At 54.0% G+C, this 22,739-nt stretch overlaps 1 protein-coding gene across 1 annotated transcript in view; it reads left to right on the top strand.

Moving 5' to 3' along the window:
- Nucleotides 1-578: 578 nt before the first annotated feature.
- The window catches only part of LOC116969939 (ciliogenesis and planar polarity effector 1-like), a gene marked incomplete at its 5' end in the record, with an annotated part of 46,298 nt that continues 24,137 nt past the window's right edge, over nt 579-22,739 (top strand). Inside the window, 10 exons of the mRNA XM_033016697.1 lie at nt 579-1,523; nt 4,946-5,061; nt 5,604-5,746; nt 7,882-8,012; nt 11,351-11,661; nt 14,209-14,368; nt 15,912-16,157; nt 17,322-17,510; nt 18,195-18,317; nt 22,123-22,298. Of these exons, the coding sequence (XP_032872588.1) occupies nt 579-1,523; nt 4,946-5,061; nt 5,604-5,746; nt 7,882-8,012; nt 11,351-11,661; nt 14,209-14,368; nt 15,912-16,157; nt 17,322-17,510; nt 18,195-18,317; nt 22,123-22,298 (2,540 nt within the window). The remainder of the gene's footprint in view (nt 1,524-4,945; nt 5,062-5,603; nt 5,747-7,881; nt 8,013-11,350; nt 11,662-14,208; nt 14,369-15,911; nt 16,158-17,321; nt 17,511-18,194; nt 18,318-22,122; nt 22,299-22,739) is intronic.

Genomic DNA, 22,739 nt, shown 5'->3' with positions numbered 1-22,739 from the left:
GCAGGAATGACGGTGGAACAGCAATGGCAGGAATTTCTGGACATAATCGAGAAGACGCTTCCTAATAGGAATAAAGATTCTAAGGGGAGTAGGAGGCAACCGTGGCTGAGAAGAGAAGTTAGGGATAGAATAAAACTAAAAGAAAAGATGTATAACACAGCATAGAGTAGCCGGAAGCCAGAGGATTGGGAAACTTTCATAGGACAACAGAAGGAAACAAAACGGGCAACACGGGCCAAAAAGATGAAGTATGAAGGGAAGCTGTCCAGGAATATAAAGGACAGTAAAAGCTTCTTTAGATATGTTAAGGGAAAAAGAGTAGCAGTCAAATGTGGGTCCCTTGAAGGCAGACATGGAAGGGAGGTTGGTTTGAGCGATGGTCTGGGCTGCGTCCACAATTCGCTGCAATTTCTCGCGTTTTTGCAATTTCTTACGGTTCCCAAATGGTGCTGCGATGCATCGTGATAAAATGCTTTCTGCGGCGCATCTGTAGGAGTTGGTGAGAGCGTCCTCTATCTCTCTCTCTGTGCCGTCCCAATGCCGGTGTCCCACTGTGTATTGTGCGTTGTGTATTGCAGGGTCCAGGAGTCAAGGCAGTGGGGACGGGAGAGCGAGGCCGGGGAGAGGGCAGCAGGAAGACGTCGGCGAGTGGCGTGGACGGGGAGCGTGATGGTGGGGAGCAGCGGCTGATTCAGGTCGGCTCCTGGGAGTTTGAGTGCGGTGACGAGGAGTACATGAAGTTCCTGGAGCTGTTCCTGAGCTACGTGTTGGAGCGAGACGGAGCGGTGAACGAGAGCGGTGTCGTGCCGCTGCTGAGCGGCTATGGCCGCCGGCTGAGGGAGCAGGAGCTCGACTCGCTGGCCTTCCACGTGCAGAGCTCGCTAAAGCGGCGGCAGAACCGGGGCCGGGTGGCACAGGCCATCGGCACGGCAACCGGCCCTGGCATCTCACTGGCCCACCCGCCACAAGGGCGGCACCTGGGCTGCAGGCAAACCATAACGACTGCTGCCATCTCCACCGTGCCCAACCCATTGCACTCCTCCATCCGTGCCCAGGGCAGTGCCCATAGCTACTTCCCTGCCAACCATGCCCGGGGCAGGGGAGGAGGCTGCGGCCTGTTTGGGTCAAGGTCGAGCTCTCTGTCAGCTCCAGCAGATGTGCCCTGGCAGTGGGGGGCAGAGTCCCACCATCAGCCTGGCACTGACCCTGACCCTGCTCATGCCCCCTCTTACTCCCTCACCCCCGCCTCCCTCCTCACCCCCGGCCTCCCGGCAGCCCCCTCCCAGCTGGACAGTGAGCCTGACCCCGGGCTGGAGGGCAGCTGCAGTGACACGGCCAAGCTGCTGGAGTGGATGGTGCGCTGGTCAGAGCGGAGGCCGGTGCATGGCACGCACGGGACGGGCACGGGGCCTGGACATGGCCCCGCCATCCGGGTCCACACGTCCGTCACCGCCATCCTGCACTCCCTACGGCTGCTCGATCGCAGTCTGGGCATCGACACGGCACCGCGGAAACTCAGCAAGGTACGTCCCTGCTCACCCACACCCACAGTACGTCCCTCCCCCCCCACCCCCCACCCACAACTCCACACGGTATGTCCCTCCCCACCCACAACTCCACACGATATGTCCCTCACCCCCTCCCCACCCACAACACAAGCTACGCCCCTCCCCCTTGCTTACTGCCACACATAGGGCCAACAAGGTTCCACGTGGTAGGCTGCTCTGCAAGGTTAGATTGCATGGGATGCAAGGAGAGATAGCTGAATGAACAGAACATTGTCTTCTTTGAAGGAAGCACAGGGTGATGGTGGAAGGTTGATTGTCAGACTGGAGGCCTGTGACTGGTGGTGTGCCACAGGGTTCGGTGCTGGGCCCGTTACTGTTTGTCATCTACATCAATGATTTGGATGAGAACGTACATGGCAAGATTAGCAAGTTTGCAGATGACACTAAAGTGGGTGTTTTGTAGATAGTGAAAGTGGTCGTCAATGATTGCAGCAGGATCTGGATCTCGATCAATTGGCCAGGTGGGCTGAGGAATGGTTGATGGAAGTTAATACAGAGAAATGTGAGATGTTGCATTTTGGAAAGTCTAACATGTGCAGGACCAACACAGTGAATGGCAGACCTCTGGGGAGAGTTGCAGAGCAGATGGATATATAGTTACTTGAAAGTGGCATCACCGGTAGAAAGGGTGGTCAAAAAACTTTTGGCACATAGGCCTTCTTCAGTCAGAGTTTTGAGTATAATAGCTGAGAGGTCATGTTACAGTTATTTATTAAGTGTTGGTGAGGCCTCATTCAGAGTATTGTGTTCAGTTTTGCCTACAATGTTATAGGAAAGACTAGACTAAGTGGGACCCGTTGGGTCCCAGCACCACACGGGAGGGTTGGTCACCCAACGCAATATTCCACCTCTCCACCAATTCCAATATTGCTGGCCAGTATTGCTGGGGGGCTTTCTGTTGCACTAGTTCGTACTATTTGTTATTTGTTGATCACACACACCCTCCACCTCACACAGACACACACACACGCACACACACACGCACACACACACGCGCACACACACACACACACACACACACACACACACACACACTCATTCACACACACACACACAGATTCATTCACACACACACAGACACACACACAGACACACACACAGACACACACACAGACACACACACAGACACATTCACACACACACAGACACACACACAGACACACACACACAGACTCATTCACACACACACACACACACAGACACACACACACACTCATACACACACACACACACACACACACACACACACACACACACACACACACACACACACACACACACACTCAATCACTCACACACACTCACCCAGTACTAAAATGGCAGGTAACTTCAGAACGTGTTGAATATACAGTGTGTGAAACAAATGTTTAAAGCCTCCTGTAGAGGCTGCTGGTGCTGAAGCAAAAAGGTGCTTTAAATAACATCCAACAAACACGCTCACCATAGACAGAGTAGTCAGCTCTCTTGAATTATTCAACAGTGCCTGCACTCGGCGCCATCTTGACGTGACCCTCTCGCTTCTTGCCACGACCCGGAAATGACGCACTCAGCGCCAGCATGCTGCTAACCGGAAATGACGTCATCGGCGCCATCTTGCAACTAAGCGAAAATCACAGAATGAGCGCCAATTTTTAAATTAAACACAGTCCTGATCTAATAAAATGTTTATTCACGCTTTATCCATCCAAAAACTGTTGCAAGCAAGCCCTTTAAAAAGCCAAGCCAATTGGGCAAACACTTTGCAAACAACAAACACATTTGCTGAAAACCACATCCCGGGGACTCACTGTGGAGTCGACGTGCGTTCAGTGTTATTCGCAGCTCAGAGAGCTGTGATCCTCTCGCTTCCTCCGTCTGGCAGAGACTGAGTGAGCCGCAACACTTCTGGGTTTTATAGTCCCTCCCCCCTGCCTCCAGCGGGGGCAGCAGAGAGAATGGCAAAAAAAATTTGGACATTAATATCTCTCTGATTTTTAATCGATGGGAAAAATCCTCCGCTCCATTCCGGCGGAGGGGGGCTCTGAGCGAGGTGGCCAAAAATGACGGCCGTAAGTGGCAGCGTTGTCTAGGAAATCACATTGCAGTGAGTCAAATGCGGTCAAGATCTTATTTTTAGTAATATAGATGTTGTCAAGCTTTATAGGGTTCAGAGACCATTTACTAAGATGTTGCCAAGACTACAGCGTATGAGATATAGGGAGAGGTTGAATAGGCTGGGACTCTATTCCTTGGAGTGCAGGAGGATGAAGTGTGATCTTATAGAGGTGTACAAAATCATGAGAGGAATAGATCGGGTAGATGCAGATTCTGTTATCCGAAGTAGGGGAATTGATAACCAGAGGACATAGGTTTGCCCTGTCTATGGTTACCCCCCTCTATGGTTTGCCCTGTCCACCCGCAGACTCCATCATTGGCATATCCTTATTTATAAGACTATCCTCGGTGTTCTTCCTTCATACCTGCAGAAGTATGTAATTCGAAAAAGCACAGGAACTTATCAGCTCCGCTCTGAGGACTTGTTCTTACTAACTGTACCTAAAGTCCGTACTGAACTGGGGAAAAGGGCATTTAGTTATGCTGCTCACTTCGCATGGAACCAGCTGCAGAATGAACTGAAACTTAAGGAGCTGGTTTCTATAAACAGATTTAAATCCCTTCTTAATGATGTTGAAGCGGGCTCTTCTGTGCACATGCTTTGTTTGATGATGTTCTGACTGTGACTCTATTTATATGTTCTCTGTTGTTTTTTTTAAATTATTGTCTGTAACTGTGGAACTGTGCTGCTGCCTGTCTTGGCCAGGACTCTCTTGTAAAAGAGATTTTTAATCTCAATGAGACTTCTCCTGGTTAAATAAAGGTTAAATAAATAAAATAAAAAATAGGTTTAAGGTGAGGTGGGAAGATTTAATCGGAACCTGCTGGGTGTATAGAACGAGGAAGTAGTTGAGGCAGGTACAATTGCAATGTTTAAGAAGCATTTAGACTGGTACATGGATAGGACAGGTGTAGAGGGATATGGGCCAAGCGCAGGCAGGTGGGGCTAGTGTAGATGGGACTTGTTTGCCGGTGTGGGTACGTTGGGCCTAAAGGCCTGTTTCCACACTGTTTGACTCTGATGTTTTGGGTCCTTGTGTCCAGCTGTTGTAGAAGCCTCTGTCGGTGGTGCCCACTGCATGAGATCCTGTGAATGAATGCAGCCCATGCACGGCTGCCTGTGCCGGCGGTGGTGGGCGCTGACCTGCTGTGTGAGACGGTGATGAATGCGGCCATGCACGGCTGCCAGTGCCGGCGGTGCTGGGTCTTGCCATGAACGAGGGAGGGGTAGCGGGAACCCAATGATGCCAGCCTGGTTAACCACCGCGGTGTCTCTCTTGCAGGGTGCAGAGGACGAGAAAGCGGTGGAGCGAGTGCGGAAGCACCGGCAGCCGCGGAAGAGGTGGGTCGGTGTGGCCGTGTCCGGTGTGTGCTCAAGGACAGACAGGGCAACTTTAAGGTGAGAGGGGAAAGATTGAATAGAAACCTGAGGGGTAACTTTTCACGCAAAGGGTGGTGGAAACAAACTGCCGGTGGGGCTAGTTGAGGCAGGGATGACTGCAACGTTTAAGAAAAAGTTAGACAGGTGCATGGATGGGACAGGTTTAGACTGATATGCCAAGCGCAGGCAGGTGGGACTAGTGTAGATGGCACGTTGGCCGGCGTGGACAAGTTGGGCTGAAGAGCCTGTTTTCACGCTGTGTCACTATGACTCTGTGAGGTGGGACTTGTGTAGATGACATGTTGGCCGGCTTGGGCAAGTTGGGCTGAAGGGCCTGTTTCCACACTGTGTCACTATGACTGTGAGGTGGGACTAGTGTAGATGGGACATGTTGGCCGGCGTGGGCAAGTTGGGCTGAAGAGCCTGTTTCCGCGCTGTGTCACTCTATGACTGAGGTGGGACTAGTGTAGATGGCATGTTGGCCGGCGTGGGCATGTTGGGCTGAAGAGCCTGTTTCCAGGCTGTGTCACTCTATGAATAAGCTGCTGTGTTGTTGACAGATCGGAGAGCGCAGGACAGTTGCAGAAGCAGGACTCTGGTGACACAAACCTCTGCAGTGGTCAGGATCTGACCTCAGACTCGGACAGCGAAAGCGATGAAGAGGGGTCGCGATATGGCCACAGACACTCTCCTCAGGAGCACGGTAGGTGTCTGTGATCCATGCACGGTCCGTGCGGAGAGAATGCTCCCCTTTCCTCTCCTCCCTGTCTGTGATGTCCAAGCCCAGCCTCGTCCTGTGGCCCAGCCCTTCAACATAAACCTTGTCAACACTCTCTCCAGCATACTGGCATCCTTCCTGTGGCAGGGTGACCAAAACTGAACACAGTACTCCAAGTGTGGCCTCACCTACATCTTGTACATCTGTAATATAATGTCTGAAAGTTGTCATTAGCACCAGGGATGCTTGCTTGTAAGTCCTTGCATGCTGCAGCCTAAAGGGCCTGTCCCACCAGCATGCGACTGCATGCGTCTAGCGTGACCAAACGTGGTGGCTTGAGGCATACGGCCTCGCGATGCCGGTCCCACTTCCAACCACGGAGCCGGCTGGAGTTGTGCGGGGCTGGTCCCGACATCATACTCACCAATCAGCTGGGCAGGAAGCGGGCTGACTGAATTTGGACGTCGCACGGCATCGGGCGGTTACGTCATCACGCAACGGCACGCCGGGCGGTGATGTCATTGCGCAACGCCATGCGCTAGGCGTACGGAGTCAAGACGCTGCGTTCGGAGTCAAGACGCTGCGTTCGGAGTCAAGACGCTGCGTACGGCGTCGAGACGCTGCGTACGGCCTCAATGCGGCCGCGGGCCGACAGGCCGTTGTCGCGCGGAATTTTTGGACAGTGTCAGTTTTTCGGAGCCCTGCGCGATGTCGGGACCAGCCCCGCAGAACTCCATACGGCTCCGGCGATCGAAGTGGGACCGGCCCCGCGAGGCCGTACGGCTCAAGCGACCACGTTAGGTCGCGCTAGCCGCATGCTGGTGGGACAGGCCCTTAACAGGCACATTAACGCAGCAGCAGAACAAATAGATAGACAATAGACTGAGACAATTATACTTGTCCACACTCTTTCCTTGTCATACTTACAGTAGTTATACTTGTAAACCAGACCATAATAGTGCACAGTGTTTTTTTTGTTTGCAAACTCTAATGCTGTTCGGTGCTGAGCTCGGGGTCAGGTTAGTGTTGTGCGGGGTGATTCAAGAGCCTTCTGTTGTTGGGAAGAAGCTGTTCTTCAAACTGGAGGTCACGGTTCTCAGGCTCCTGTACCTTCTTCCCAATGGTAGCGGCAAGATGAGAGGGTGGTCAGGGTGGTGTGGGACTTTGATGGTATTGTCTGGCTTATTGGGGCAGCGCCTCCTGTAGATCCCCTGGGCGGTGGGGAGGTGAGTACCCGTGATGGATGGGGCAGTGTCCAGCTCTCTCTGTAGATCCCCTGGGCGGTGGGGAGGTGAGTACCCGTGATGGATGGGGCAGTGTCCAGCTCTCTCTGTAGATGCCCTGGGCGGTGGGGAGGTGAGTACCCGTGATGGATGGGGCAGTGTCCAGCTCTCTCTGTCGATGCCCTGGGCGGTGGGGAGGTGAGTACCTGTGATGGATGGGGCAGTGTCCAGCACTCTCTGTCGATGCCCTGGCCGGTGGGGAGGTCAGTACCTGTGCTGGATGTTGGTGTTGGCCCCAGACTTGGAGCTAAGGTTCCGCGTCTCTGTGTTCAGGGTGATGGAGAGGATGCGGGGGAGAGAGGGAGGCTCGGCAGAAGCTGTCCTGGGTGCTCCACTGCATGTTGCTGCTTCTCAGGCAGTGAAGGAACGGGCATTGCCCACCACTCTGTAGTCTCCTTCACCCATGGGCCTTCACTCAGTGGCATGTTGGCGCAGTGGTCGAGTTGCTGCCTCACAGCGCCAGACCCCGGGTTCAGTCCTGACTATGGGTGCTGTCTGTACGGAGTTAGTACGTTCTCCCTGTGACCGTGTGGGTTTTCTTCAGGATTTCCGGTTTCCCCCAACACTGGAAAGACGCACAGGTTTGTAGGTAAATTAGTTTTGGTATAATTGTAAATTTCTCCTAGTGTGTAAGATAGTGCTAGTGTGCGGGGATAGCTGGTTGGCGTCAACTCGGTGTTTCTGCGCTGTATCTCTAACTAAAGTAAAGAGTGGGGCTGACCATGGCACGGGCATTGGGCTTGAGTGGTGACATGGCACTGACTGGCAACAGTGGGCATGGGGACATGTAGCTGCCCAGCCTGTTTGTACTGACTCCGGCTGTTTGTGGACGTACAGGTGGCTACGTCTCCCCAGCAGCGGCGGCTGCGTGTGTGGATCAGGAGCCGAGGCCACGCACTCCCATCGGTCCCGGCATCTCCATCACCGTCCACACCAACTCCAGGACCAGGATCAGAGGCAGAGTCACGGTGAGTGAACCAAAGGGGCAGTCTGTACACTTACCCCAAACCCCAGTCTACACGCACCCCAAACCCCAGTTTGTACATGTACCCCCAAACCCCAGTCTGTACACGTGCCCCAAACCCCTTTCTGTCTCTGTCCCCTCCATTGTCAGAGTGAGGCTAAACGCAAATTGGATGAACAGCATCTCATATTTCGCTTGGGTAGCTTACAGCTCAGTGGTATGAATATTGATTTCTCTCACTTCCGGCATTCCCTCTCTCTCACTCTCTCTCTCTCTCTCTATCCCTCCCCCACCCAAGTTGCACTAGCTTCTCATTTTCATCCTACAAGCAGCTTATAATGGCCTTTCCTTTATCATTGTTACTTTTTTGCGTATCTTTCATTCATTGTTCTTTATCTCTCCATGCCTCTCGTTTCTCTTATCCCTAACCAGTCTGAAGAATGGTCTCGAACCGAAATGTCACCCAATCCTTCTCTCCAGAGATGCTGCCTGTCCCGCTGTGTTCCTCTATTTTTTGTGTCTATCTTCGGTTTAAACCAGCATTTGCAGTTCCTTTTTACGCATTATCTGAATGGTGTCAGATTTGGAAAAGGGGAGATTCAACAAGACCTGAGTGTGCTTGTACATCAGTCACTGAAAGTAAGCATGCAGGTACAGCAGGCAGTGAAGAAAGCTAATGGCATGTTGGCCTTCATTGCGAGAGGATTTGAGTTTAGGAGCAAGGAGGTCCTACTGCAGTTGTACAGGGCCCTGGTGAGACCACATCTGGAGTATTGTGTGCAGTTTTGGTCTCCTAATTTGAGGAAGGACATTGTTGCTATTGAGGGATTGCAATTTAGTTTCACCAGGTTAATTCCCGGATGGCGGGACTGTCATATGATGAAAGAATGGGTCGATTGGGCTTGTATTCACTGGAAGTTAGATGGATGAGAGGGGATCTTATAGAAACATATACATTTCCTAAAGGATTGGACAGGCTAGATGCAGGAAAAATGTTGTGAGAGGCCAGATCCAGGGGTCACAGTTTAAGAATAAGGGATAAGCCATTTAGGACTGAGATGAGGAAAAACGTTTTCAGCCAGAGGGTTGTGAACATGTGGAATTCGCTGCCACATAAGGCAGTGGAGGCCAATTCATTGGATGTTTTCAAGAGACATAGATTTAGCTCTTAGGGCTAAAGGAATAAAGGAATATGGTGAAAATGCAGGAATGGGGTACTGATTTTGGATGATCAGCCATGATCATATCGAATGGCGGTGCTGACTCCAAGGTCCGAATAGCCTACTCTTGCACCAATTTTTCTATGTATAATAGGAGCAGAATTAGGCCATTCGGCCCATCAAGTCTACTCCGCCATTCAATCATGGCTGATCTATCACTCTCCTAACCCCATTTTCCTGCCTTCTCCTCATAACCCCTGACACACATCTTGCCATCATCTCACTTCACATCTAAATGTTAGACAGATGCCTCCATATCTCGATGAGATGTGTAGGAGGGAACTGCAGATGCTGGTTTACACTGAAGATAGATGCAAAGTGCTGGAATAATTCAGCGGGTCAGACAGCATCTGTGGAGAATGTGTATAGGTGACGTTTCACAGAGTGCTGGAGTAACTCAGCGGGTCAGACAGCATCTGTGGAGAACATGGATAGGTGACGGAGAACATGGATAGGTGACGTTTCATAGAGTGCTGGAGTAACTCAGCGGGTCAGGCAGCATCTGTGGAGAACATGGATAGGTGACGTTTCACAGAGTCCTAGAGTAACTCAGCGGGTCAGGCAGCATCTCTGGAAAACATGGATAGGTGATGTTTCACAGAGTTCTGGAGTAACTCAGCGGGTCAGGCAGCATCTGTGGAGAACATGGATAGGTGACGTTTCACAGAGTGCTGGAGTAACTCAGCGGGTCAGACAGCATCTGTGGAGAATGTGGATAGGTGACGTTTCATAGAGTGCTGGAGTAACTCAGCGGGTCAGGCAGCATCTCTGGAGGGAAGGGATGGGCGATCCGTAACGTCTTCTCTCGGATGAGGTGGTGTTTTGTACAGGGACCGTTCTAGGGTGACACCAGAGTGGACAAAGACAGTGCCCAGGCCAGGCCACTCTCTGCTGCTGCTCCCAGAACTCATCACCTCTCATGCATTACGATCACTCCACTCTTTTAAACCTTTATTCCAACAGCAGCATTTCTTACACCATCCTGTATCTGTACACTGTGGACGGCTTGATTGTAGTCATGCATAATCTTTTTGGATAGCGCACATCACTGTACCACGATACACATGATAACAATAAGGCTGTGGAGGTCATCAATGGATATATTTAAGGCAGGGATAGATAGATTCTTGATTAGTGCGGGTGTCAGGGATTATGGGGAGAAGGCAGGAGAATGGGGTTGGGAGGGAGAGATAGATCAGCCATGATTGAATGGCGGAGTAGACTCATTGGGCCGAATGGCCTAATTCTGCTCCTATCACGTATGAACATAAATGAAACTAAACCATGTGGATCAATAGCGAGAGCTGCTGGAAACGGGGAGGTGGAGCCAGCGGGCAGTGTTTGTCCCTTCACCTTCCCAATCGTGAGCTACAGGGAGAGTTTGGACTTTTCTCCTTGGACTGCAGGAGGCTGAGGGGTGATCTTATAGAGGTGTATAAAATCATGAGAGGCATAGGGCAGCACAGCGGTAGAGCTGCTGCCTCACAGCGCCAGAGACCTGCGTTCGTTCCTAACAACGGGTGCTATCTGTACGGACTTTGTACGTTCTCCCTATGACCTGCGTAGGTTTTTGCCGGGTGGTCTGGTTTCCTCCCACACTCCAAAGACGTACAGGTTTGTATGCTAATTGGCTTGGTCTGATTGTAAATTGTCCCTCGTGTGTGTAGCAGATAGTGTAAGTGTGTGGGGATCGTGGTTGGCACGGACTCTGTGGGCCGAAGGGCCTGTTTCTGCAATGTATCTCTAAACTAAACTAGTAGATAGGGTGAATGCACAGTCTTTTACCCAGAGCAAGGGACTCAAGAACCAAAGGACAGAGGTTTAAGATGAGAGGGGCAAGATTCTAATAGGAACCTGAGGGGCAACTTTTCACACAGAGGGTGGTAGTTGTATGGAACGACTTTCACAGTAGGTGGTTGAGGCAAGGACTGTAACAACTTTTAAATGACGCTTGCACAGGTACATGGATAGGTGAGGTTTGGTGCGATATGTGGCAGGCGTGGGCAAATGGGACTATCTTGATGGGGCATGTTGGTGGGAATGCAGGAGTTGGGCCGAAGGGCCTGTTTATGTGCCGTGTGTCTCTGTAACTTTATGTTGTTTCACCAATCTCTGATTTCAGGAGGATTCTGACTCGGATACGGAGGAGCCCCTGGATGACTCCCTGACTTCGGACCCTGGGGGATGTGGGGACGGATCAATCAGCACTGATCCCGGGGAGCTGGTGGATGATCCTGATGGCACAGATGACTGGGAGAGGACGGAAAATGCCACAGAGAGGATGGAAAATCCCAGAGAGAAGACGGATAATCCCAGAGAGAGGACGGATAATCCCAGAGAGAGGACGAATAATTCCGGAGATGGCTGGGAGAGTGTGGATGAGCCCATAACCATTGAGCCATCACAGCGACTGTGTGGGCAGCAGAGAGAGAGGTGTGTACCTGATGGTAGATCGTGAGAGAGCAGGAGGGAGGTTTTGGGGGGTGGGAGGGGAGCAGGGCTCCGTGCTCAGTCTGCGGTGTGTGTGTACGTGGGTCTGTGGGTGTGTGTATGTGGGTCTGTGTCTGGGTGTTGTGTGCTGTGTGTGTGTGTATGTGTGTCTGTGTCTGGGTGTGGTGTGTGTCTGTCGGTGTGGTGTGTGTGTGTATGTCGGTGTGGTGTGTGTGTGTATGTGGGTCTGTGTCTGGGTGTTGTATGTGTCTGGGTGTGGTGTGTGTGTGTCTGTGTCTGGGTGTGTGTACGTGGGTCTGTGCTGTGTGTGTGTATGTGGGTCTGTGTCTGGGTGTGTGTACGTGGGTCTGTGTCTGGGTGTGTGTACGTGGGTCTGTGTCTGGGTGTGTGTACGTGGGTCTGTGTCTGGGTGTGTGTACGTGGGTCTGTGCTGGGTGTGTGTGTATGGGTCTGTGTCTGGGTGTGTGTACGTGGGTCTGTGTCTGGGTGTTGTGTGGTGTGTGTGTGTATATGTGGGTCTGTCTGGGTGTGTATGTCTGTCTGGGCGTGTACGTGTGTCTGTCTGGGTGCTGCACGGTGTGTGTATGTGTGTCTGTGTCTGGGTGTGTACGTGTGTCTGTGTCTGGGTGTTGTGTTGTGTGCGTGTGTGTATGTGGGTCTGTGTCTGGGTGTTGAGTTGTGTGTGTGTATGTGGGTCTTTGTCTGGGTGTGTGTACATGTGTCTGTGTGCTGCACGGTGTGTGTATGTGGGTCTGTGTCTGGGTGTGTGTACGTGTGTCTGTGTCTGGGTGTTGTGTGGTGTGTGTGTGTGTACGTGTGTCTGTGTCTGGGTGTGTGTCTGGATGCTGCACGGTGTGGTGTGAGAGTGATGTCCACCTGTGCCACTCTGCTGCTCACCAGAGCTGAAGAGAGGCTGGTGCGCTGATCTTGGTGCCAGCCTCGCGGAGGCTGCCCTTCCCTGTCACCCCCTGCTGCCTCCCCCTGCCCGCCCTCTACCCAGCCCCCTGACCTCTGCATGCCCCCTGCCCGCCCCCTACATGCCCCCTGACCCCTACATGCCCCCTGATGACCCAGCACCGCCCAGCGCTTAGCTGCGTCTGTTGCTATGGTGCTGCTGATCAAACAGCCCAGCCCCTGAGGGCTGCAGAGGGGAGGGTGAGGGTGAGCGAGCCTTGCACAGCAACCTGGGTGTGTGGGGCTGTGGGTGTGGGTGGGGGTGTGGGGCTGTGGGTGTGGGGCTGTGGGTGGGGGTGTGGGGCTGGGGTGGTGGGGCCTGTGTGGTGTGGTGTGGGTAGTGGGGCTGGGGTGGAGGGTGTAGGGGGTGTGTGGGAGCTGTGTTGGTGGGGCTGTGGGTGGGGGTTTGGGCTGTAGGTGGTGGTGTGGGGGCTGTGGTCTTGTTGGGTGGGGCTGGTGGGGATTGGGGTGGGGTGGGGCTGTGGATTGGGGGGAGTGGGGGACTGTGGGTGGGGCTAGGTGGGTGGGGGGGTGAGTGTTGGGGGCTGTGGGTGGGGGGTGTGGGGCTGTGGGTTGTGCTGTGGGGCTGTGAGCGTGGGGCTGTGGGTGTGGGGCTGTGGGTGGGGGGTGTGTGTGGTGTGGGGCTGTGTGTGGGGGGTCTGTGTGCATGTCTGTGTTGGGGTGGATGTCTGTGTGTGTTTATGTGTGTGTGTGATTGTGGATGTGGGTGTGTGTGTCAGGGTGTATATCTGTGCATTAGTCTGCTTGTGTGTGATTATGTATGTGTGTCTGCAAGTATGTGTGTCTATGAGCGTCTGTGTGTGCGTGGGTGCCTTTGAGTGTATATGTCTGTGTGTGTGTGTGTGTCAGGGCACCTGTGTGTGTGTGTGTGTGTGTGTGTCGGGGCATGTGTGTGTGTGTGTGTGTCAGGGCGTGTGTGTGTGTGTGTCGGGGCGTGTGTGTGTGTGTGTGTCAGGGCGTGTGTGTGTGTGTTATGGCGTGTGTGTGTTGGGGTGTATCAAAGGTATCAAAGGTATTTTATTGGTCATTCACATACACCGAGGTGTAATGAAGTGAAATGCTTTTTGCCACTTTGCAGCACACAAAGAAAGAATACAGACATAACACCAATGAGAGTCTTAAACACAAAGAACATCCCCCCACAATGGCTCCCACCATGAGGGAAGGCACAAAGTGTGTGTGTGTGTGCGTGCATGTCAGGGCATGTGTGTGTCAGGGCGTGTGTGTGCGTCTGGGCGTGTGTGTGTGTGTCAGGGCGTGTGTGTGTGTGTCAGGGCGTGTGTGTGTGTGTCGTTCTTCCTGTGACCACGTAAGTTTCCTCTGGGTGAATTACTTTCCTTCCACACGCCAAAGACGTGCGGTTTTGCAAGTTAAATGGCCCTCTGTAAATTGTCCCTTGTGTGTAGGGAGTGGATGAGCAAGTGGGATAATGTCGAGCTAGTGTTAACGGGTTAGTATGGTCGGCATGGACTGGGAGGGCTGAAGGGCCTGTTGCCGTGCTATATCTACACTAGGCTGCACTGTGAGCTGATGGGGTGTCCATTCCTCCCACAGCCCTGGCCCGGGGCAGGCAGCCTCCAGCAGTCCATCCGTGCCTCCACCCGGCCTGATGCCCACGGTTGCCCCTCAGAGCCTGCCCGCTGCCCGCCAGACCACCCTCACCTCAGACACCGACACACACCTGCTCCACCATGAGGTCTTCAAGCTCCTGCAGGTAATGGCACCGTCAGTACTCACTCACCCCCTCCCCCCCTCTCTCTACCTTAGTCTTCTCTTTCTCTCCCTCTCTCTTTTTCTCTCTCTCCTCTCTTTCTCTCATTTTTTCCCTCTCATACAGCATGGAAACAAGCCCTTCAGCCCAACTTGCCCAAGCTGGCCAGCATGTCCCAGCTGCACTAGTTCCATCTGTCCACGTTTGGTCCATATCCCTCCAAACCTGTCCTATCCATGTATCTGTCTGACTGTTTCCTAAACGTTGGAATAGTCCCAGCCTCAACTACCTCCTCTGGCAGCTTGTTCCATACACCCACTACCCTCTGTGTGAAAATGTTACCCCTCAGATTCCTATTAAATCTTTTCCCCTTCACCTTAAACCTATGTCCTCTGGTTCTCGATTCACCTACTCTGGACAGGAGACTCTGTGCCTCTACCCGATCTATTCCTCTCATGGTTTTATATACCTCTATAAGATCACCCTTCATCCTCCGGCGCTCCAAGGAATAGAGTCACAGCCAATATCTTTCCTATAACATAGAAACATAGAAAATAGGTGCAGGAGTAGAGGCCATTCGGCCCTTCGAGCCTGCACCACCATTCAATATGATCATGGCTGATCATCCAACTCAGTATCTATCAAACTTCCCCCTCTTCATCTCCTACCTCTCTCTCCCTTCCTCCCATCTCCCCCCCCCCCTCACTTCCCCTCTCTCATTCCCTGTCTTCCGTAACCCTCGGCTCTCACACCCACGTGTCTGTGTTCTCCCCTGCGCCCCTCCCCCTCTTGCTCTCCTCCTCCCCCCCTCTCTCTCCCTCTCTTCCCCCCTCTCCCCCTATCTCCCCCTTCCCCCCTCTCTCCCCTTTCCCCCTCTCTCATTCCCTTCCCCCTCTCTCTCCCCCTTCCCCCTCTCTATCCCCCTCTTCCCTTTCTCTCCCCCTCTTCCCTTTCTCTCCCCCTCTTCCCCTTCTCTCCCCCTCTTCCCCCTCTCCCCTTTCACCTCTCTCATTCCCCCTCTCCCCCTCCCCCTCTCCCCCCCTCTCCCCTTCCACCTCTCTCCCCTTCCCCCTCTCTCCCCCCACCCCCCTCTCTCTCCCCATCCTCCTCTCTCCCCCCCTCCCCGTCTCTGCTCCCTGACTCTTCAGCCCTCACTGTCTGACATGTTTGTTCCCTCCATAGCTGCAGCAGGCCGTCTCTCTCTCTCTCTCTCCCCCCTTCTTACCTCCCGCTCTCTGTTTTCCCTTCGTCCCTTGCTCGCTCCCTCACTCTCCCAGGTGCCTGCGTTCCCGCCACAGTCCAGCAGGCCAGCTCTCTCTCCTCTCCCCCTGTCCGCGCTCTCTATCTCCCCCTCCCCACCCCTCTTCGCACCCTCCCTCTCTCCCTCTCCCCCTACTCCATAGTCCCGTTGCCCCTCACTGTGTGACATGCTTGAGTTGTCCCCACAACTCCAGCAGGACGTCTCCCTCCCCCCCCCCACACTCTCTCCCCCACCCCCTCGTCCCATTGCCCCTTCCTCTCTCACGTGTCTGTGTTGCCCCCACAGCTCCAGCAGGCGGGTTTCCTGAGCCTGATGCAGGTGCTGGGGCCGTCGTTGATGCCCGCTGCTGCCCCTCAGCTGCCCCAGTCTGTGCCCGGCCAGGCCCCCGTGCCCACCCCCCGCACGGACCCCCCTCCTGCCGGGCAGGAGCCTGTGTCTGAAGAACAGGAGCGCGATGCAGTTGTCATGGAGAGCTGTCTGTTGCCCCAGCAGCCCAGCTACCCCCCGGAGTGGCAGGTCACTCAGCTCAGGGTCTGTATGGGTCGCCGCCGTCTGGAGATGTCCTCTCTCCCTCCCCGTCTCCACCACACCTGATCCTTCCTCACTGTCCCCACCACTCACATCATAGAAACATAGAAACATAGAAAATAGGTGCAGGAGTAGGCCATTCGGCCCTTCGAGCCTGCACCGCCATTCAATATGATCATGGCTGATTATCCAACTCAGTATCCTGTACCTGCCTTCTCTCCATACCCCCTGATCCCTTTAGCCACAAGGACCACATCTAACTCCCTCTTAAATATAGCCAATGAACTGGCCTCAACTACCTTCTGTGGCAGAGAATTCCACAGATTCACCACTCTCTGTGTGAAAAATGTTTTTCTCATCTCGGTCCTAAAAGATTTCCCCTTTATCCTTAAACTGTGACCCCTTGTTCTGGACTTCCCCAACATTGGGAACAATCTTCCTGCATCTAGTCTGTCCAACCCTTAAGAATTTTGTACGTTTCTATAAGATCCCCCCCTCAATCTTCTAAATTCTAGCGAGTACAAGCCGAGTCTATCCAGTCTTTCTTCATATGAAAGTCCTGACATCCCAGGAATCAGTCTGGTGAACCTTCTCTGTACTCCCTCTGTGGCAAGAATGTCTTTCCTCAGATTAGGAGACCAAAACTGTACGCAATACTCCAGGTGTGGTCTCACCAAGACCCTGTACAAATGCAGTAGAACCTCCCTGCTCCTTTACTCAAATCATTTTGCTACGAATGCTAAAGCCCCTGTCCCACTAGGAAACCTGAACGGAAACTTCTGGAGACCTTGCGCCCCACCCAAGGTTTCCGTGAGGTTCCCGGAGGTTCCAGCCACTATCCATGAGTCACCAGGGGTTTTGCTCACTCGCCTGGAAAGCTTCGACCGAAGCGTGAGCTGCATCTACTGATCAAAGATCCTACAGGATCTTTGCTGCCGACCGCACACACACACACACACTCACACACACACACAAACACATCGCGAAGGTGGGGGCCAGGAACAGCGGAGGTGCGCTCTCTGCCCGATGAAAACCCCGGCCCCCGGCTCTGATCCTTTGCCCCCTGCCCGCACCCCTGACCTCTGCCCCCCTGGCTGTGACCTTTGCCCCTGCTCTGTGACCCCTCCCCCTAGGGCCTGTGTGCTGACCTTGTGTTTTTCTCCCCAGGTGCCGGCACGTTTCCCGATGGGCCGGGGAGACGAGGGTGTGTGCGGCTCACGGGACGTCCCAGCGCCAGCGACCAGGCCCGACCCTCAACTGCTGCACCACCCCGCCAGACAACACCCTCCTGCCTCTTCCTCCCACCCCCAACTCCCTCTCCCCACCCCCGATTCCCACCCCAACCTCCTTCTCCCCGCCCCCCACTCCCACCCCCACCCGCACCACCCCGCCCCCCACCCCCACTCCCACCTCCCCGCCCCCCACTCCCACTCCCACCTCCCCGCCCCCGACTCACACCCCCACCCCCACCTCCCTCTGCCTGTCCCCCACCTCCACCCCCCCCTCCCCACCTCCCCTCTTCCTGTCCCCCCACTACCCACCCCACCTCCCCCCCCCCCCTCCCACTCCCTCCCCCTCTCCCCAACCCCACTCCCCCTCAGAAGCTCCCCCCACAGCCCTCCCCCTCTCCCCCACACCCACACACCGCAGCCCTTCCCCACCCACACACCGCAGCCCTTCCCCACCCACACACCGCAGCCCTTCCCCACCCACACACCGCAGCCCTTCCCCACCCACACACCGCAGCCCTTCCCCACCCACACACCTCATCCCTTCCCCACCCACACACCTCAGCCCGACCCCTTCCCCGCCCACCTGAACACTGCTGCCTACCCCCAGACAGCTGGCGAGGTGGGGAGGGGGGTCGGAGGGGGGAAGGAGGGAGGAGCGGGGAGGGGGGTCGGGGCGGGCGAGGGGTCTTCCCATGACCAGCACCAGCACCCGCAGCCCCCCCGCCACTACCACCCCCCGGGGTCCAGATTTTCCCACCCCCCTCTCCACCGCTGCCTACCCCTGCTCCGCTTGCCCCACTCCTCCCAGCCCACCCTCCTCCCCCTGGCCCACCCCTCCCAGCCCACTCTCCTCCCCCTGGCCCAATTCTCCCAGCCCACCCTCTTCCCCCTGAGGGAGACCCCCGTCATCAGCTTCTGTCACCAGCCGCAGGTACGGGGGAGTGAGGGACAGATGGGATGGGGGAGGGAGGGGTGAGGTTTGGACAGCAGAGGCGAAGGCTAATGTACATCGGGGTCAGAACGGGGAGAGGTGAGCAATGCTACTATGGGGTTTTTTCTTGTCACGTGTACCGAGCTAGAGTGAAAAATCCTTGTGTGTTCTCTGGTGAAATCACCGTGCACACACACAGGTACAGCAGGTGGTGCAGGGGGAGAGATACCAGACTGTGGGATATAGTGTATACACAGTGTAGTGGAGTTACAGTCACAGACACAGTGCACAAAGTGCAACACAGGTAGAATGTTAACCTTGTGGCACACTTGTTTGACTTAGCATCTCCTTCTCTCCCCTCCCCTCCCCTCCCCTCCCACCCCCTGTCCCATAACCCCCTCTCCACTCCTAACCCCCTCACCCGGCCTCCCCTTCGTTTCTCTCCCCACCCGTCCCCTCCTTTCCTCCCTCCCCTCTCCCTTCCTGTCCACCCCTACCCACCTCTCCCCCTCCTCTCCCATCCCTTCCCTGTCCCTCCCCTCCGTTGCTATAAACCCCTCCACTCCCCTCCCCTCCTCTCCACTCCCCGCCCTCACCCTATAAACCCTAGGGTTACGGATGTTACTCTTTATACCAAAACTAAATCCATGTACCTGCCTAACTGTTTCTAAAACGTTGGGTTAGTCCCTGCCTCAACTACCTCCTCTGGCAGCGTGTTCCATGTACACACCACCCTTTGTGTGAAGACGTTACCCCTCAGATTCCTATTAATAATTTGCCTATTAAAAATATGTGAAAAATTTGCCGCTCAGGATTTCTTTTAAATCATCCTCCTCTCATCTTGAAACGGTGCCCTCTAGTTCTTAATTACCCTACTACCCTGGGAAGAAGATGCTATTTAAAGTTACCCCTCAGATTCCTATTACATTTTTTCCCCTTCACCTTAAACCTATGTCCTCTGGTCCTCAATTTGCCTGATCTGTGCAAGAGAATCTGTACGTCTACCCAATCTATTCCATTCATGATTTTGTACACCTCTATAAGATAACCCCTCATCCTCCTGCAATGCAAGGAATAGAGTCCCAGCCAGCTCAACCTCTCCCGATAGCTCACACCCTCTTGTCCCGGCAACATCCTCGTAAATCTTCTCTGTGCCATTTCCAGCTTGACAACATCTTTCCTACAACATGGTGCCAGAACTGAACACAATACTCCAAATGTGGCCTCACCAACATCTTGTACAATTGCCACACGACCTCCCAACTTCTATACTCAAAAGGGTGGGTCAGCAATAGAGTCACTTGCAGCACCAGAGACCCAGGTTCGATCCGGCCCAACGATGCTGTCTGTATGGAATTTGCACGCTCTCTCCATGACCACATGGGTTTTATACGAGATCTTCGGTTTCCTCCTGACACTCCAAAGACGTACATGTTTGCAGGTTAATTGGCTTGAGGTAAATGTAAAATTGTCCCTAAGTGTGAATAATGAAATGTTAATGTGCAGGGATCGCTGGTCGGTGCGGACTCGGGGAGCCGAAGGGCCTGTTTCCACGCTGTATCTCTAAACTAAACTAATACTCTGATGAAGGCCAATGAGCCAAAAGCCCTTTGACCACTATATCCACCTGTGACTCCACCTTCAAGGAACCATGCAACCTGCACTCCAAGATCCCTCTGCTCTACGACACTACCCAGAGGCCTACCATTTACTGTAGGTCCTGCACGTGTTAGACGTAAAAATGCAACGCCTCACATTTATCTGTATTAAATTCCATCAACCATTCCTCCGCCCACCTGGCCAATCGATCAAGATCCTGCTGCAATTTTTCACAACCATCTTCACTATCTGCAAAACCACTCACTTTTGTATCATCAGCAAACTTGATAATCTTGCCCTGTATGTTCTCATCCAAATCACTGATGTAGATGACAAACAGTAACGGGCCCAGCACCGAACCCTGAGGCACGCCACTAGTCACAGGCCTCCATTCTGAGAAGCAACCTTCCACCATCACCCACTGCTTCCTTCCATGGAGACAATTTTCTATCCATTCAGCTATCTCTCCTTGGATCCCATGCGATCTAACCTTCCAGAGCAGCCTGCCATGTGGAACCTTGTTGAATGCTTTCCTGAAGTATCTTCTGCCTGACAGGAGAGAGGAGAAGAGGGAATGACTTGATTGTGTATTAAATATTACCTGATCAGTTTGGATAGCTTACAAAACAAAGCGTTTCATTGCAGCTCGGTACACGTGACAATAATTAACTAAACCTACTTTGCACTGAAGCACAAGCAAGCATCAAGAGAGTTTAATTGTCATATCTCCAGTAGCAGAAGAATGAAATTCTTACTTGCTACGGCTTAACAGGCCATGAATGCAATGACGCATATATTTTAGTTTTGTTTATTATTGTCACGTGTACCGAGGTACAGTGAAAAGCTATTTTATTGGGTGCTATCCACTCAGTGGAAAGTCTATACATGATTACAATCCAGTCATCCACAGTGTTTTGATAGAGAATGTTTTGTGCAAGATAAAGTCCAGTAAAGTCTGATTAAATCTAGTCCAAGGGTATAATGTGATAGATGGGAGATCAGAACTGCACTCCTGTGACCATAAACTAAACTAAACTAAACTAAATGCAGATAAATTAATAATCAGCGAAGTAAGGTCTTTAATACAACCCAGGAACAACAACAAATAATCCTCCACCATTTCCGCCACCTCCAACGTGACCCCACCACTCGCCACATCTTCCCATCTCCCCCCATGTCTACCTTCCGCAAAGACCGCTCCCTCCGCAACTCCCTTGTCAATTCTTCCCTTCCCTCCCGTACCACCCCCTCCCCGGGCACTTTCCGTTGCAACCGCAAGAAATGCAACACCTGTCCCTTCACCTCCCCCCTCGACTCCATTCAAGGACCCAAGCAGTCGTTCCAGATGCGACAAAGGTTCACCTGTATCTCCTCCAACCTCATCTACTGCATCCGCTGCTCTAGATGTCAGCTGATTTACATCGGTGAGACTAAGCGGAGGTTGGGCGATCGTTTCGCCGAACACCTCCGCTCAGTCCGCAATAACCTACCTGAACTCCCGGTGGCTCAGCACTTCAAATCCCCCTCCCATTCCCAATCCGACCTCTCTGTCCTGGGTCTCCTCCATTGCCAGAGTGAGCAACACCGGAAATTGGAGGAACAGCACCTCATATTCCGCCTGGGTTGCTTGCGTCCGGATGGCACATTGAATTCTCCCAATTTTGCTAGCCCTTGCTGTCTCCTCCCCTTCCTTAACCCTCGAGCTGTCTCCTCCCATCCCCCAGCCCTCGGGCTCCTCCTCCTCCCTTTTTCCTTCCTTCTCCCCCCCACCCCCCATCAGTCTGAAGAAGGGTTTCGGCCCGAAACGTCACCTATTTCCTTCGCTCCATAGATGCTGCTGCACCCGCTGAGTTTCTCCAGCATTTTTGTGTACCCAGGAAGATCATAGTTGCTGAGGTTAGGATAGCTTGCAAGAGCCTGATGGTCGCTGGGAAGAAGATGCTCCTGGGCCTGGAGGTCACAGTTCTCAGGCTCCTGTACCTTCTTCCCAATGGTAGCGGCGACATGAGAGGATGGCCAGGGTGGTGTGGGTCTCTGATGATGCTGGCTGCCTTTTTGAGGCAGCGCCTGCCTCCTGTAGATCGCTTCGATGGTGGGGAGGTCAGTACCGTGTCTGCTTGCTGCTGCAGCAGTGAGATGGCAGCGTGGCTGGGGTGGTGAGGGTCTCTGACTGGTGATACTGACTGTCCCCCTGCCTGGTCTACAGACTCAGCTGCTGCATCCTCTGAGGCTCATTCCGGCGGGGGACGTCATTGGCTTTGAGCGGAGCGGGCTGCACAGGGCCCAGCGTTCCCCAGGGCAGCTGCAGGCCCGGGCCCTCCATCTCCTCACCATGAGGCTGCCGGCCTTCCAGCCCGCAACACAGCGCGATGGCAAGAAGAGGTGGGAGACAGGGCGGGATGGCTGGTTGCCGTTCATTCTGGGGGCACGTGACCCGGTGACCATCACCCTGTGACCCTATTAAGTTGGGGAGAGGGTGGGGGGAGAGGGGGGGAGAGAGGAGTTGGGGAGAGAGCTGGGTGGGGTAGCAGACTGGATGGGGGAGTGCGGGATGGGTGGGTGAGGGGACCAGGCTGGGTGTGGGGTGGATGGGTGAGGGGGGCAGGCTAGGTGGGGGATGGGTGGGTGGGTGAGGGGGGCAGGCTAGGTGGGGAATGGGTGGGTGGGTGAGGGGGGCAGGCTAGGTGGGGGGTGGGTGGGTGAGGGGGGCAGGCTAGGTGGGGGGTGGGTGGGTGAGGGGGGCAGGCTAGGGGGGGGGAGGGTGGGGGGGTTGGGTGAGGGGGGCAGGCTAGGTGGGGGGTGGGGTGGGTGGGTGAGGGGGGC

Source organism: Amblyraja radiata, unplaced genomic scaffold (assembly GCF_010909765.2).
Source record: "Amblyraja radiata isolate CabotCenter1 unplaced genomic scaffold, sAmbRad1.1.pri scaffold_429_ctg1, whole genome shotgun sequence".
Taxonomy (NCBI): domain Eukaryota; kingdom Metazoa; phylum Chordata; class Chondrichthyes; order Rajiformes; family Rajidae; genus Amblyraja; species Amblyraja radiata.
Note: the sequence above shows the minus strand (reverse complement) of the source record. Positions and strands in the feature narration are given on the sequence as shown.